At 39.8% G+C, this 17958-nt stretch overlaps 1 protein-coding gene across 2 annotated transcripts in view; it reads left to right on the forward strand.

Annotated features, from left to right (window-relative positions):
• The window catches only part of Cab39 (calcium binding protein 39), an 82065-nt gene that overhangs the window by 29849 nt on the left and 34258 nt on the right, over positions 1–17958 (forward strand). Inside the window, exons 1-2 of one of the 2 annotated variants that reach the window (XM_050123171.1) lie at positions 9102–9242; positions 14587–14679. Coding sequence is in view for 1 of the 2 variants with exons in the window: in XM_050123170.1 (XP_049979127.1) it covers positions 9129–9242 (114 nt within the window). In the remaining variant the exon portion in view is untranslated. Of the gene's footprint in view, positions 1–9085; positions 9243–14586; positions 14680–17958 lie in introns of those variants that run through there. The other variant, XM_050123170.1, reaches the window with a different exon arrangement.

Below are 17958 nucleotides of genomic sequence, written 5' to 3' on the forward strand. Positions count from 1 at the left end.
TTACATTATACGTGGTAAATTTCTAATTTAATGAAAATGGGTAGTAGTAGTAGTAGTAGTTGTTGTTGTTGTTATTTTCAGCCAGCATATGCCTCTGAATGTAAAGACCACACACAGATTGAGGGCTGGCAAGATAGGTCAGCTGGTGGGGTCACTTGGCTGCCAGCCCAGGACCCATATGATGGAGAGAATTTAGGATTTGCTCCTTGAAGTTGTCCTCTGACCTGTATACATGTGTACTGCCATGTCCCCATGCATTCCTCTTCCCGCACATAAAGATCACAGCAGGATTATAGTGTATGTCCAGTTTTATATTTTAAACTTGTGGTTTCTGTTTTGTTTTTGGGGGGGTAACAGGGTGTTTTGTTTTTATTATTTTGAGACAGGATTTTTCTGTGTAGCCCTGGCCGTTCTGGAACTCACTCTGTAGATCAGGCTGATCTCAAACTCAGAGATTTCACCTGCCTCTGCCTCTGAGTGCTGGGATTAAAGGCGTGTGCCACCACCACCCAGCAAATATTTTCTTCTTCTTTTCTTTATTGATTTTTATTGAGCTCTACATTTTTCTCTGCTCCCCTCCCTACCTCTCCCGTCCCCCCTCCAGTCCTCCCCTAAGGTCCCCATGCTCCCAGTTTACTCAGGAGATCTTGTCTTTTTCTATTTCCCATGTAGATTAGATCTATGTCAGTCTCTCTCAGTGTCCTCATTGTTGTCTAGGTTCTCTGGGATTGTAGTTTGTAGGCTGGTTTTCTTTGCTTTATGTTTAAAAACTCACCTATGAGTGAGTACATGTGATAATTGTCTTTCTGTGTCTGGGTTACCTCACTCAAAATGATGTTTTCTAACTCAATCCACTTGCTTGCAGAATTCAAGATGTCGGGGGGGGGGGGTTCCTGCTATGTAGTACTCCATTGTATAAATGTACCACATTTTCCTTATCCATTCTTAGGTCGAGGGGCATTTAGGTTCTGGCTATGACAAAGCTGCAAATATTTTCATTTAAGAGAAATTGCAGATAGTTTTCTTCATGTCAGTTTTCACAGATAATTTTAGATTTTTCCAGCATTTGGCTATATTTCTATCACTGTAGAGAAGCCATTATTAGGACACATTGGTGAAGTTGAGTTTTAGATTTGAGTGGGATATTCTTAAGATTATTGATAAATAATGAGTAGATCATTATAACATGAAAGTTACTGGATACACTGATAAATACTGTATAAGAAGTTGATCAAGACCTAATTCTTATGCCCAGGTCTCCTTTACTGACTGAAAGTCATTGAAAATTTTCTTTGTCTTTTTGTTGGGGAGTGGGATAGAACAGAGTTTTGCCATATAATCCTGGCTGGCCCGGAATTCCATGTACAGAGCAGCTAGCCTTCAGCTGGTAGCAGTCCCCCACTTCTGCTTCCAAAAGCTAGGATTACAGATATGTACCACCTCTCAGCTTCATCTAGTACTTTTGAGCCTTCTTACTCATATATAGAATGGAATAGAAATAAAAAAAAGATTGTCTTAGGAACAAAGTGTCAACACTACTTTGATTTTTTTTTTTTTTTTGAGAATTAGAAGAAATATTCTCTTTTGTAAATATTATTCAAGGACTAGGGAGATGGCTCAGTGGTTAAAGTGCTTGCCGTGTAAGCACAGTATGAGGACTGGCATTCAGACCCCACACTCCACATAAATGCAGGGTGGGTAAGGTGGCCTATGCATAATTCCAGATCTGGGTTACTGAGACAGAAGCTTTCCAGAGCAAGCTAGCTAGTTAGACTAGCCTTCTCAGTGATCTCTGGGTTTTGATGAGACATTGTTTTTGTGGATAGGTTGAAGAGCATCAAATATGATTCCCTACACCAACCTCAGGCCTTTGTGAATGCACACACATGTGCCCACCACACAGTCAAACTATACATACATGATTTGTATGTCAACAAACACAGAGAAAGGAAAAAAAATCAAGCTTGTAAGTGCCAGATCATAGAGGAAAAACAATTGAACGAAGCAGTGAAATGAACAAAGCCCTTGATTTTGTGGGACCTAGGATAATAGAGAAGAGAGATAAATTGATGTCAGGTTGTATAAGATCTGGAAAGATAAGGAGATAAGGCTCATTTGGAAACAGCCAAAGGTTTGTGTGTGTGTGTGTGTGTGTGTGTGTGTGTGTGTGTGTGTGTTATCTTTTTAACCCTGGGATTTGAGCCTAGGGCTTTATGCAAACCAAACAAGCCCTCTGTTAGTGTGCCATACTCCCAGTACCATGTTTTTTTTTTTAATATAATTTATTTTTATTTTATGTGCATTGTTTTGCCTATATGTATGTCTATGTGAGAATATCAGATATTGGAGTTAGAGCTGCCAATTGAATTGAACCTGGGTCCTCTGGAAGAGCAGTTAGTGCTCTCAACCCCTGAGCCATCTCTCCAGCCCCAATGTTTATTTTTTGGGACAAGGTCTTGCTCTGTAGCCCTGGATGGCTTCAAACTTATGATCCTGCTGCCTCCTTCTGACTGTTGGGATTGCAGGTGTGTACAGCCAAACACCCTGGTGTAGGCCTTTGTTATTGGGTGTCATTTGTACAGGCATGTGGAAAAAAAAAAGATTTAGGGAGGGGGGGCTAAGCATTTGTGTGTAAAATGTGGGAAATATGTCTGGTCCAGTCTAGAAATGTCAAGTTGATTGTAACTAAAACCTAGAGTAAGGAAGATGAGCCTAGAGAGGAACCATCACAGGAGTCTCGTAATTTTATTGAAGAGTCAGTTTTACTGAATGAAATGCTAAGTCATTGGGTGGAGATGGAGGTCGAACAGAGAAGCAACAGTACATTTAAACTGTTTAGGAGAGGTGCTACATTGTTTTAAATGTTCCTGCTACTGTTGCCTTTCCTATGACAGTCTAGGTTCTTATCTGGGCTGTAAAATTATACACTATCTGTGGTTAGCGTTTGCTAACCCTCCCCCTGCCCTCGTGTGTGTGTGTGTGTGTGTGTGTGTGTGTGTGTGTGTGTGTGTGTGAGAGAGTGTGTGAGAGAGAGAGAGAGAGAGAGAGAGAGAGAGAGAGAGAGAGAGAGACAGCGAGAGGAAAGAATATCTGAGAACCACTAAGGTCTACCTTTTAAGTGATAGGATTAATGGTGTAGGTTGACACGTTACCACACCTGGGCCTGAGAGTCTCTGTTAATTGCAAAACCCACTCTATCCAGTATATCGTGAGCTTTGGTTTCGTTTGGCATAGTTAGTTTAGAGTTGTATTTATGGTGACTTTGGTAATTAACTAAGGCTCCAGCTGGCTTCTTAACAGTCTTCCTGTTTAGTTTAAATGAAGCTGAGTATCCAAATTTTATTTGAGGAGAGGCCTCCCTTCCATCTAAAAGCTGAGTGGAGTTTTTTTAGTTACAGGCACAAAAGGGAAGGATATACACTCTTACCTAATTGTACTATATAGTATCTAGATAGATAATCACCTATTTGTTTTTATTCTGAAATTAGTAATCTTGAATCAGAGTTTAGAAGCAGGGGTGGGTAGCTAGCTTCTTCTATTAAAAATTTTCTATGTGTTTCAAACAATAGCTACTTTTATGTGATGTACAAATTAATTTTTTTGTTATTTTTAAAATTATATATTCCTCTATTTTGTGCATGTGCATGTGTGCGTACATGCACAGCTGTGCACATGCTGACAGCCCAAGGATATCAAGATGGACTTATGGGTGCTTCTGAGCTACCTAATGTGGTGCTGGGAATTGAACTCCAGTCCTAGAGGAGCAGCAGCACATGCTCTTAATCACTGACCCACCTCTCCAATGTGTGATGTGCAAATGGAAATACTTGTATTTGGAGTATTTTTAATTGTACATCACATTAGTAACTTGTTTTTCACCTTTCATATATAAAGGAAAGGGGCTTAGTCTAAATTGAGGTCCGGTGAAATTGATTTGAATCTAGTCTCAGACTGTCTTTAAAATCCATGTAATTAATCACTGTACCTTCAGTACTTACCATATACTATTAAATAGTTTAATACTTAGAAACTATTTGCTTATTTGGTAACTGTGTGAATTAAGTAGCATTAATAGTGGTAGTATAGCATTGGGTCATAGAGTTTGTATGTATTGCATTCACACTTTCTGTGACTGCATACTTAATGGCCTACTTAGGACCCTAATGGCCCTAGGATGCAATCACCTTACATTGTATGGGCTTTTTGTTCATTTTTACTATTTACATTTGACCACCAAGTTGATGAGTCAGATCTAACACATGTTAATATGCAGTTTTATGAAGTCAGCTATCTAGGAATGTGTTGTCATTTAGCAGTTTTCATTATTGTCTCTAAACACACACCCACACCCATGCACATCAGAATTTTGTCTGGAAAGCAAGCACTAGATGCCTTAAGTTTGTAGCATATATTATTGAATAAATGACTGTGTCCTGATACTGACTTGATTGCTTTTTTTTTTTAATTTTTTTCCAGTGTTTAGCATGTGAGTATGGTACATAAGCCAGAGCAATCCACTTGTCAAGGTGGTAGTACCTAACGGTCCTAACTTTAACGGTGTGGTTATTCTTTCGGTAAAGTTTTAAACTGAAGTTGACTGTTTCTAGCATCCTCTGGTCTCCCCGTCTGTTTTGGGGAAGAGAGTGGGTACCAATGTAAACAAGGACAAATATAAAAGCAAGAAATTAAGAGAATATATTGACCCACTAATTGTCACCAATTCTCACTGTTTCTTAGTAAACTTTAATGTTAGAATTTCTCAGAATGAACAGGAGAACCTTTTCTTGAAAAGCTGGGTATTTGTTTCTCAGTGATGGACTTAGATATAGCAACAGAAGGAAAATAGTCATTATTTGACTTATACCCCACCTAAGAATGTGTAAATTTGCAGGATTAAGCTTATGCGGATACCAACTGAAAAGCAATGCTCCCTTTTCAATGATGGTGGTACTCTTTCCATTGGCCAGGTAATCCCTCATTCATTGTTGACATCCAACACTCTAATCATTGTTGTGTACTGCTATGACAAAATACTTAGCACTATGTAACTCTTCTGGAGGCTAAATCCCAGAACAGGGTTCTAGACAAAACAAGCAAAAGAAATCGCTTATAAAAAGGCAGCATTAGTCAATCCACGAGGTTCCATTCTCATGAAAACCTCCCATTTAAATCTCAGCGTCTCAATTGTGTATTGAGGATTAAGTTTGCAGCATAAGGATTTTCATATCATGTCCTACAAGTACTATTGATTCCATTGCAACCTCTGGTCTATATGGAGAATGCCAAATGTCCTAAAGAATAGAGATTTGCAAAATAGAGTTGACTCAAAATAGTGAACTGGTCGTATGGAAGAGTTAAGCAAGTGGCACCATCTATCATGGCCAAGTGTTGTGATGGAATGGGGCGGGAGGGTGTGACACAAGGAACAAGAAGTAGGACTTGGATGAGATTTGGGTGTTAGGATGACATGACAGATTTGGGTGTCAGGATAGCATGTAGATATCAGTTTCTGTAACTATAGATGAGGCTGACAGAGCAAATAGAGGGCAAGGGAGACAGCCAAAACCTTGAAGGACATTAACATCAGAGCAAAGATGAGTCACTGAATTAATTTCAGAAAAGTAATAAATGCAGAGGAAGGCATCTGGTGGCAAACAACAAGGCAAAGCAAGAAGTAGCGATACAGTCACACGTTGAGCTTTCAGGGCTCTAAGTATTCGTTGTAGCATGAAGTGATCATCACATCATCACTGCGCCCTTTCCAGATCACCCTTGACCTCCAGACAGATCGCTGATTATCATCACAAATAGGCACCCATGCTTTAGCTTTAGTTTAAAAACTTAATCATAATATTAAGGGGTTTTTATGCATCATGAATAATTCTGATGCGATTGGATCCTTTGTGGAATATCTGCTTATTGTCTTGAGTGACATGTCAGTGTCTGCTTATTGCAGAGGACATTGGATTTGTTTTTATGTTCCTGTTTGGTGTATTGATAATAATTATTTCATAACCTTTTCTAAACAGAGAAATATTATATACATGGTCTCCCTGGAGGCTGTGTTTTGTGTTTGTGACTAACATCATAGGACCTTTTAAACCACCATCAACCTGGTTACCTCTTCCATGATCTAAGCAGAGCAGAAAACATCTGCATAACTCCATAGTGATTTCTACAGAATACAGGTACACAAAGATACTTGTTCCAGAAACTGTATTGTGTGACCTACTGTGTATGTAGAGATACCCTGTTTGAATGATAATAGAAAAAAATAACCTGGATTTTATATGCCATTGAGCAGATAATCTGAGACAGTACAGCACTCATCCAAAGCTGTTATTTAAAAAGGTGCTTAGAAGTGGATTTGAGGCCGGGCGGTGGTGGTGCATACCTTTAATCCCAGCACTCGGGAGGCAGAGGCAGGCGGATCTCTGTGAGTTCGAGGCCAGCCTGGTCTACAAAGGGAGTTCCAGGACAGGCTCCAAAGCTACAGAGAAACCCTGTCTTGAAAAAAAAAAAAAACCAAAAAAAAAAAAAAGTGGATTTGAGTTGTGAGAACCCATGGTGAAGGGCATGTGTTAAATTATTTCTTTGATTAATGAAGATGTCATTGTGTCTCTACCCCCCCCCCCAAGACAGGGTTTCGCTGTAGCTTTGGAGCCTGTCCTGGAACTAATTTTTGTAAACCAGACTGACCTTGAATTCACAGAGATCCACCTGCCTCTGCCTCCCAAGTGCTGAGATTAAAGGTGTGCATCACCATCACTCGGCTGAAGATGTTATTTTAATTTGATCAAAATAGGATCTGTGTAGTGCAAATTCTAATTGGCCTTAATAAATAAAAAAAAATAAGAGTTAAATATAGTGGTAAATGCTGAAAAATCAGAAACAGAGCAGCCAGCTTCTAGAGTTCTTACCTGAGACAGACTGAATACCCCATTTGGTCTGAGGATTTCATAGAGGTAAGGACCAGGCTGGCTGCTCTCTTCTCTGATCTTTCAGCTTTCACCCCCTAATATCGGACTCTAGGTTTTTATTATTAAGGTCAGTTAGAATTCATGCTACATATTTGGGGAGGGGTTGGAGGGATTGTTTTTTGTTTTGTTTTCCCCCAAGACAGGGTTTTTCTGTGTAGCCCTGGCTTCCTGGAACTTGCTATGTAGACCAGGCTGGCCTCAAACTTAAGAGATCCACCTGTCTCTGCCTTCCCAGTGTTAGGACTAAAGCTGTGCTCTGCTAACACCCGGCTCAGAGTACAATTTGTAAGATGACAGAAACTGAGACAGGGAATAGACTGGTCAGAAGAGATCACATCAAAACTTGTTGAGAAATAATGTAGTTATGATTTCATTATATAGGTTCAACATTAGCAGTAAATCTACATGTTCTTTCCCGTTCTTTGTAAAAACCATGCATTTCTTTATATCATATTGGGGGAAAAGTTCAAAATTTTCAGATGAATTTTCAAAGGTCAAAGGAAGTGTTAAAATACTGTGCAGTGGAGGTATTAATGTAATATGCATGCATACAAAGGCAAACACAGAACTGGGATGCAGTATTCCAGACCCCTTTCTTCCTGATTTGGTGCAAGGATGAGAGGTAGGAAGGTACCTGGTGCAACTAAAAATGTGAAATTGAAATTTAGTTTGAAAGCCACTAAGAGATACATAAGGTTCTTCAGAAAAGTGTTACCCTTTTATATTATATATGAAGTTATTTAATGTCCATTAATGCCTTTGGTTCCAACTTTGAAATTTTTATTCATCTTTCCCATTGCTGGGAATCGAATGCAGGGTTTTGCAAATATTAGACCCATTTACTGAGCTATACCCACTCCCAGTTCTTCTTTTCAATCCTTTTAATGGAGAAAACAAAAAAACTTGTGACTTCCAACATGCTACTATGTTAGTTGCTTCCATTGTTGTCCAGTTAAGTTTGTGACAGCAGCCAGCTCATTCTGTAACCCTGGCTGCCTGGAGCTTTTGGGAGAATCAGGCTGGTCTCTTCTACCTTGCCTCCCAGGTGCTGAAATTATGTGTGGGTCTGGTTGTCCTCCTGAGTTTATTATGGTAGCTTTTAGGTAACTGTAGTCTTTATTCAGATAAAGTAATACTGTGATTTATATAGTTGTAATGTTAGTTTCCACTGCCACAGAAAGTTAAGAGCATTGTTAGCATTCCCGAAGGAATTTGATCAGTGATGTTTACATCTGCACTAGGAGAGTAGGAAGACCATAAGTAACATCTTATCTTAAGGATATCTTGGGAGATTGATCCAAGATGTTGTCAAGGTTCCCTCCAGCTCTGAAATAGATGCCAAGGAAGTACACACATATAAGAAAAGCCTACTGGGGTGTTGTGAGGGAGCAACATAACTTCTGGGATAAGAGCATGTTGCTGATGATGGTGCTGTTTAGTTGAGCTCCATCTCTGGCTTTTTGCCTTACTTTCCTCAGCTGTAGAACAGACACTGTCAATTGGAGCCATAGTATTATAACTAAGAACAAGGTCAGTAGGAACTGGAGCTTGTTTTTTACCTTGAGCCACATTGTCAGCCTTCTTCACATCATCTGTAAGGAAGCAGTAATGACTGCCAGGGTTGTTTGAATGAGGAGAGAACTTAGCATTGGGTCTGACAGTAGTAGTTGCCCTGTGAGAGGTACATCCTACTGCTGTATATGTCAGAAGCACCCACAGGCACCTGTTTGAATAATTAGAAGAAGAGATGGGGGGAAATAAAATGGTGCTTAAAAATTAAGAGTGTTTCAGAAGGCCTCTCTGTAACAATATTTTCACATGCTTTAGTGGGCTTGCCAGGTTACCAAAACTTAAGTGTGAAAAACTTTTATATGTATGGGGTTTTGCTTGCATGTTTATCTATATACCATGTGTCTGAGGAGGCCAGAATAGCGCATCAGATAGTTATGAGTGCTATGAACCAAAACCTTATCCTCTAGAAGACCAAGACTCTTAAGTGCTGAGCTGTCTCCAGCCCCCAAGATGGCTTTCTTCACAGATTAGAGTGTGAAGTGTGTCTTCTGTTAGCCCTACTTCTCTCACATGATCCTTGTGCTCTGTTGCAGGTCTAGCAGGTAGAGTGCAGTGGAAGCCTCTGTTGTTGCCGTCATGCCGTTCCCGTTTGGAAAGTCTCACAAATCTCCGGCAGATATTGTGAAGAACCTGAAGGAGAGCATGGCTGTTTTGGAAAAGCAAGACATTTCTGACAAAAAAGCAGAAAAGGTATGCACCTGGCTTTAACTCCTTTATTAAGGACCAAAGATAGACTATGAGGTAACTTTTAAAAACCAATAAATTTCCATTTGGATGTAGTTGGGTTAATTTTTTTAAATAGGGTTTCACTCTATAGTTCAAGCTGGTTTGGAATGTGGAACAGTTTCCTGAGTGCTGGAATGTGATTGCTAGTGTGAGCCATGGCATCAAGTGTTCATTTACTCTACTCTTGAAGTATTAGTGATCTGATTCTTGAAAGCAATCTTTCCACTAGCCAGGACTGGGCACTAGACAGCAGCTACCTCTGCATGCTGGGGAAGTGTTCTACCACTGAATCACATTTTCCTCCTGGTTTCCTAAGTTTTTTGTTTTGCTTTGCTTTCCTCTCAACACATAGCATCCCCATCTACCTAATTATTACGGTCTAAAGCCTGGCTTTGATCCTGGTCAGGTCTTACCCACTCTTCTCAGAAGAGTCCTATGTGTTTTGCTCCTGAAAGGGCTTAGAATAGAGCCTGTGAGTTCCACTTTTTCTTGAGGACAATCCTTATATTCTATGTCATGAACCTTAGTCTTCAAAGTTAGATAATCAAATAGACTATAATGTCTTAGTCTTATTGTCTTTTCCCTCGTCCTTTGGGAATGGTGTTCCCCTCATTTATTTTCACCAAAGCCCCGTTTCTCTTTCAGAACGCTCACGTGTATTTCTTTTCTTAGAATAGAAAGTCTCAGAATCTTTCTTCTTTATCCCACTCCTGTGCACATAATACAAATCTCCATCATTTGGGCACCTGTCTTGAAATGTCTAAGCTGCCACTGTCTTCAACTTGTTATTTGTTTTTTGTCTCCCTTGCTTGCTAGTCTGAGAGCTCTGAGCACTGAGTCTTTACTCTCCTTTTGTGCTCTATAGGTGCCTTACTCTAATGGCCTAAATGCCCATTGTTTATGAACGAGTGATAGGGTCAAAGTTTCTCACTTTTAAGAAATTATTTCCTGTCTAGGGATGAAAGTTAGGTTACTTTGCTACTGCCACTTCCTGTGTGGTTTTTCAAGACAGGGTTTCATTATGTAACAGCCCTAACTTTTCTGGAACCAGCTCCTATACACCAGGCTGGCCTCAAACTCACAGAGATCTGCCTGCCTCTGCCTCCTAAGTACAGGGATTAAAGGTGTTTGCCACAACTGCACGGCTCCTTTTTTTTTTTTTTAAAGCAGTAAGACTTTAGAGATTATCTTTATTTTTAGATAGAATGATGTAATCATTGTTTGATTTGAGTTCCTAACTCTAACATATTATGTCACAGTTAAGTAAATCTGGAGAATGTGTGGCTAATTCTTCCTATTCTGAATGGTTCCAGAGAGGCTGAGTTGGCTCAGTGTTGAAGAGCACTTGCTGAATCTGCGTCTGACCACCCACATTTGCCTGTAACTCCAGCTTCAGAGGTTTTGAAGTCCCTCCTCTGGACTTTTGTAGGCACCTATACTCAAACAAGTACATACCTAAACATGTAAACATATAAACAAACAAACAAACAAATAAATAAATAACATAAATCTTAAGTAGCCCCAGAGTTTTTGGCTGTGAACCATCATTTCTACTCTGTTTTCCTCTGTGGCTTTACCAGTGTCTTTTGGTGTCTAGCTGACTGTTCTTAGCCTTATCCTATCTCCTTTTGTTTTCTCATTCTATTTAATATTTTCAATGCCCTTTGAACCAGGAAACCAAACTGATTTAAAGTTGTAAAGAGCACCTGTGTCTCTGTCTACTTGTCTGTCTGTCTAAAAGTACTGCTGGATAAGGTAAGTGCTAGCATGAATACAGAATGTAGAACTATCTAATCTTGCCGGCCAGTGGTGGCGCATGCCTTTAATCCCAGCACTCGGGAGGCAGAGGCAGGCAGATCTCTGCGAGTTCGAGGCCAGCCTGGTCTACAAGAGCTAGTTCCAGGACAGGCTTCAAAGCAACATAGAAACCCTGTCTCAAAAAAAAAAAAAAAAAAAAAAAAAAAAAACCAAACTATCCAGTCTTACTAAAGTGGTTCATAAGATGTAAAAATAGGAGATGTCTATTTCCAGACAATGGAATCATGTATCCTCAGGAAATTAGAGGTGGCAGTTAGCAGAATCACAGCAACACTTGCAGCTCAGAAGGCAAGAGGGTAAGCTTGCATACCCTGGCCTCCTTCTCACTATTAAATATTTTACACCTGTACAAAACAGCCAACAGTCCTGATAGTCCACAGGGTCTAACCTGAGATAGAAGTAACTACAGTTAAGAAGAAGCTGAGCTGGTGCCTATGGCTGGCACATGAACCAGCAAGCTTGTCTTAGAAGGCAATGTAAAGAAGAACAGACCCCACAAAGAGTGATTCATACTTGTAGGAATTGCCTCAGTGGCTCATTCTGTTTATCAGAGAGAGTGTGTGTATGTATGGGGGGGGGGGGATATGCTAGGGATTGAGGCAGACTTTTGCAAATTACTTCATCTTTGGTACTAGGAATGTCATATATACAAGATACACAAGGTTTCTGCTTTTTGAAGCTTCCATTCTAGTTGAGAAGGATGGATGATGGACACATGTTATAGGAGGCTGCTTGTTCGTTCCCTGCTGCCCAGACTCGGAATAACCACACAGAAACAAATCACTGCTTGGCCTATAAGCTCCAGCTTCTTATTGGCTAGCTCTTACATCTTAATTTAACCCATTTCTATTAATCTGTGTATTGCCATGTGGCTGTGATTTATTGACGAGGTTCAGTCTGTCTCTGGTGGCGGTGGCTACATGGTATCTCTCTGTCTCCACCTTCTTTCTCCCAGCATTCAGTTTAGTTTTCTCCCCACCTACATCTATTCTGCCCTGCACAGACCCAAGACAGTTTTCTTTATTAGTCAATGGTATTCACAGCATACAAAGGGGAATCCCACGTCAGACATATATTGAAGAATGTTTCACGAAAGCAATAAAATGGACTGACAGACTTATAGAGCATATTTCTTAAGCTTTTTGTTCACATGACATCTATATACTCTCAAATTACTAAGACCTTAAAAAATATTTTATGTAAGTATTGCTTTATATAAGTAGATATTACCCCACTAGAAATTAAAATCAAAAAAGTTTTTGTTGCTGTTGTTGTTCTGTTTTGTTTCTCTTTTTTGAGACAGGGGTTCTCTGTGTAACAGCCCTAGCTGTCCTGGAACTAGCACTATAGACCAGTCTAACCTTAAACTCACAGAGATCCTCCTGAGTGCTGGGATTAAAGGCATGCACCACCAGCAACAAATAACATTTTTATGGAAAATAGCTTTATCATCCAAAATGAAAAATTCAGGGAGAAGAGTAGTATTGTTTTGAAGACATTTTTTAAATCTTTCACTGTGCTGACAGAAGGCCATTGGATCCACACACTGGCATCACTCTCTTACATGTTGTATTGATTTAAATATGTGAAGAAAATCTAGCCCCTTATAGACTACATAGGTATCAAACCTTTAATGAGAAAGAGAGGGCCAGGGCTAGAGAGGTGGCTCAGCCTTTGCAGCTCTTGCAGAAGATCTGGGATCCATTCCCAACACTCGGCATCTCAGATCCATCTGTAATTCCAGTTCCAGGGGGACTTGACACCCTCTCTAGATCTCTGTTGTGGACTCCTGCATGCATATGGTAAACTCATGTACATACACATTTTTTTAAAGAAAAATTTTAAGAAATAGCATTTCAGATAATTTTGAATGTTTGATACCACATGAGAATTTGATAATTGGCAAATAGACACTTTTCCTTTTAACACTCAGTCATATTTATAAGGAACCAAACACATTCCCCATCTTTCATACCAAATTGTGTACTTACAGGACAAAATTTAACAGCATTAATGACTTTCTACTACTTCATTGGTATGCTTTCCTTCTTTCCTTCCTTCTTTTCTTCCTTTCCCTCCCTCCCTCCCTTCCTCCCTCCCTCCCTTCCTTCCCCCCTTCTCTTAGCCTAGACTTTTCTCAAACTTGTGATCCTCTACCCTCAGACTTCATTAGTACTGAGATTACAAGTATGTGCCACTGTGCACAGGTCTCCTGGGCATTCTTGGGTGAAACCAGCAGCCTTTTGTGACTAAGTATATAGTAATGCAGGTTTAAGTAACTGCTGCTATAGTTTGCTGGCACCTCCTTGCTGTGTGCTGGAGTATCAGTCCTTTTAGTATGATTAGCAGTGCAGTGGGGGAAGGCAAATGATGTCTTTGTAATTGTGAAAACCTCAGACTCTTTGGAAGGGTCTAGAGGAGTCCCAAGAGTCCATCCAAACTTTGCAATGTACTGTGGTGCTTGATGTGAATTATGGCAGGGAGGGAATTGACTACAGAGGTGGGGGAATATCCTAATGTAGATAAGGTTACAGAGAAAAATCTTAACTAAGACTATGGTTTGATGGAAGTGGCAGAAGAAAGTAATGGAATCCACATCCTTTTTCTGCTTGACTGAGTCAATGACTTTTTGATCCACAAGCTGTTTTGTTCTCTTAGATGATAGTTGGAATGCCAGGATCATTTTTGGTGATAGCACTAGGGGAAGGCTGCTACTGGCATTCAGTTAGTAAAGCCCAGGATGCTAAAATTAGAAGAGCAACAAAGAATTACCCAGCGAAAACGTCATTAGTCTGGAGGTTGAGAACTCCCACTCTAAGCCAGTATTACACAAGAAAAGACCTGCTATGAGTGTAAAACAAACATGGGAATTTCTGAAGAATAACTCCATGTAAATTAGTTATTCTGAAACAGATTAAGAATAGAAAACACCTGGGATTTCTGACTGATTTGTCAGTATCTAAAAGGAAATGGTAACTAGTGCACATGTGGAAGAGAGAACTGAGATGTGAAAGATGCAGTTGTGAGTAGTGTGAGACACACTGTTAGTACAATGCTGAGCATTAAACTAGGAACCCAGATGTAACCTGTTAATATTGTACTAGAGATTCTAGGCAACACACAAAGAAATAGCATACGAATTTAAAATGTAACTATTGCAAATAAAGATAGGACTAACAGTAGTAAGCTATTAATAAATGTTGACAAAATGCAAGAATAGCTAGGCTAGAAGTGTGGGCATGGTGACAGATACTTTTAATCTGACCACTTTGGGAAGGTTCTGTGTGTTTGAGGCCGGTCTGGTCTGCCCAGTGAGTTCCAGGGCTATATGGAGAGATTCTGTCTCAAACAAATAAACAAAATACAAGAGATGATAGGAAAAGTTAGGACTGCTAAATGAATAGAATATCCAGCCTTCTTTAAATGTCAGCTGTAGAAAATAGTGTGTCTTTGTCCATATCAGTGTCATCTGTCTCGTTCACTATAACAGAAAGTACAGACTGTCCAGGAATACTTTAATCAGGAAGTATGCTGAGCCCTGTTCAGGAGCACAGAGTGCTGGATCCATGTTACGGATAAGAAGGTGAGATGTGCTTCAGATGCCATTCCTTCCCTATGTCACTCTTAAATCTTAAACAGTTCTATTCAGGTCATGCTCCCAACCCTCTTCTGTTTGGTCTTCACAGTCCTTGTGCATGACTCCATTCTTGTAAGGCATGGGTAAAAAAAAAAAAAAAAAAAAAAAACACCCACGAAATTCCCAAATCAGTTCTTTGGAGAAAATAATTTTTAAGTAGTTGGTTTTTGTTTATTTGTTTGCTTTAATTTTTAATGATTATTCTTATTTTATGTTCATTGGTATTTTGCCTGCATGTCTGTCTTTGTAAGGGTGTCATATCCCCTGGAATTGTAGTTACAGACAGGTGTGAGCTGCAGTGTGGGTGCTGGGATTTGAACCCAGGTCCTCTGGAAGAACATCCAGTGCTCTTAATCACTGAGCCATCTCTCTAGCCCCAAAGAAGAAAATAATTTTTAAACTCAGAATCTAATCCTGTGTTTCATCTAAGCCATACTTTACTCTGCTTAGATTTCTACAGTGTCTATAACTTGTGATCTTTCAAAGCAAGCCAAAAGATATTTATTTTAAATTAAGTCCTTACATGGGCCTAAATTACTTTCTGCAGCCAAATCTTGTCAAGGTCTAATTTTGTAAGGCTTTTGAACAAAGGGTAGTTTTTATGCTGCCACCTAGAGCTCTGTCCTGTGCTAGTGTCATTGCTAAGTTATATATCTGTCTTTATTGCTTCACTGTTGCTTGACAAAACACCACAGTCAGTCAACTTACAAAAAAGAAAATGTTGAACTGGACTCATGGTTCTAGAGAGTTAGTCTATAATGGTGGGATGAAACATGGTGAGCTAAGAGCAGGAGCAGAGAGAACACTAGGAATTGCTTGAGGTTTCTGAAACCTTAAAGACAGCTACAGTGATACACTTTCTCCAGCAAGGTCACACATTCTAATCCTTCCCAAACACTTCATTAACTAGAGACTAGGCATGCAAATACTTGAGTCTATGAGGGCCATTTTCATTCAAACCACTACAGTGTCCATTTCTCCCCCTATAGTTAAGGATGATCACAAAATAGTTTTCATGATTAGATGAGTAGAATAATATGACTAATAACTTGAATCAGAGAGTTCAGTCTAAGGGTTCTTGTGATCTACTGTAAGATACAGCCCTCAACCCTGAACTTACATTGTTTAATTTATCTGAGGGAAATCAAAACTGTAACTAGTAATTTGAATAACAAGGAGAACAGAAAATTATGGATGAATGAAATCGGGTATCAAAGAAAAATTAGTGACCAGAGAGCGTTAGAATGTTTAATATGGACATATTTACTGTAGCAAGTGTTGAATACAGAGCAAACAGAGCTGCTAAATGTATAAGATGGTACAGCCACTTTAGTAGACAAGAGGAAATCAACCATTTGATCTAACCATGACACTGCTAAGTATATACCCAAGAAAACATGAAATATATATTCATATAAAAACTTGGAATGTTTGTAGAAGTTTTATGTGTAATAGCCTGTGACCATCTACCAAGTTAGTGTGTGTGTGTTTGTGTGTGTGAGAGAGAGACAGAGAGAGGAGAGAGGAGCCATGTGCCATGAGGATCAGAGGAAAAGTCTCAGAAATCAGTTCTTTTGCCACATTGTGGAATGCAGGGTTCTAACTCAGGTTCTTAGGCCTGGATTCAAGCTTCTCTACCTGATGAGCCATCTTTCTGACCTTAGTTTACTTCTAGATCCCATCTTACATCTTTGTCTTTTCTTCATATCTTTCTATATAAGAACTTTGATTGTCCCAACCCCTTCTGTTTTTAGACAGGGTCTTACTGTGTGGGTCTAGCTGTTCTGGAACTTGCCATGTAGACAAGAGTGGTTTCAGATACACAAAATTCTGCCTGTTCCACCTCCTGAGGGCTGGGACTAAAGGCACTCACCCCCACACACTACTCCATTTTGTTTTAAATAATTTATTTTGAACTTACTAATTCATAAAAATAAATTAGCACCTCTTCCTGCTTTCACCCAGTGGACAGTGTGGCCTTATTCTGTCTTCCCTCTGTTTGGTGCTAGTATGGCCCCAGCTCTGAGCAGTGTGGCCTGTGCCGCAGCAGCACAAAGATGAGTATGATGAGGATGTCAGGTTTAAGGCAAGAGGCTTTCTGGTTTGGAGGGGTTCTGAGATAGGTAGTTACACCAAAGTTTAATTTCCTAGGACTGAAGTTCCACTTTATATACCCATCCATACACCCTCAGACATCACTCTCTTACCAGTCTGGCCTTAAGTTCTTCAGCCTTTTTCCTTGGCCTCCCAACTTCATTTTAAGGGGAAAGTCTCATAGCCTGGATGCCACCATAAGAGGTTATACTGGATACTATCCTAAGGTTGAAGAACATCCCTACCTTCCTACTCTAGGTAGAAAGGAAGCCTTATTCTAATACTGTTGCCCTTGATACAAGCATTCGCAGTAATACAAGCTTTAGATATGAATTTTGAGATACTAGTTCTGTTTACATTGATTCAATAACTTAAATATTTAAAAAATAGTTCTTAAAGCTAAATAAAGTTCTCATTTGGTTGTATGTGGATGCTAGGGAACCTTCCTACTTCAGGAGTCACTTAACTACTTCCCAAGGGACTTAGGTCTGCTCTTCTATCTCAGAGCTTAAATTCCAAGAAACTACCATGCCTAGACTCTTTTCAACTTGAGCACCTTCAGCTCCTGCTATATGCAGCTATTTCATAGGTCATTTATCAAAAGTCCTAAGGAAACAACTAAGACCTTAAACAAAATTTTTTCCCTCTCACCCCACAGAATAAGTAATGAGGGGCGTGTGACTTCGTTTTCCAGTCAAATGAGTAGCTTGTCATAGGTTTATTCTTGACTAAGTATTTATAAACGGTTGGCGACTGTTAATAAAACAGTCTGCCTGTGAAACCTAATATGAGGCTCCCTGACCATGCAGGAGTAGCAACTGTGCTTTGGAATACCACGTCCAACTGACGAGCATTTGAAGAGTGTTCCAACAGCTAGCAAAATCATGAGATCATTCCATGTGTAAATTGCTGTCGGACACTAGAGTAGCAGGTAGAGTTAGGAGTGTGAGTAAGCCCTTTCCAAAATGTTGAGTATGTTAAAGAAATGAGAGGCACGTGAGATGGTACTGCCCTGCAATGTTGGCAACTGAAGACTGCTGTTAGATACCAGAGGAGGATGGGTCCCTGGGAGGGAAGGGCAGGGTTGGAGCATACCTAAATGACAAAGGGAGAAATGTGAACACTCAGGCT

The sequence above is a fragment of the Alexandromys fortis genome, unplaced genomic scaffold (genome assembly GCF_014885135.2).
Source record: "Alexandromys fortis isolate MF-2015 unplaced genomic scaffold, M_Fortis_MF-2015_v1.1 scaffold_213, whole genome shotgun sequence".
NCBI classification, from domain to species: domain Eukaryota; kingdom Metazoa; phylum Chordata; class Mammalia; order Rodentia; family Cricetidae; genus Alexandromys; species Alexandromys fortis.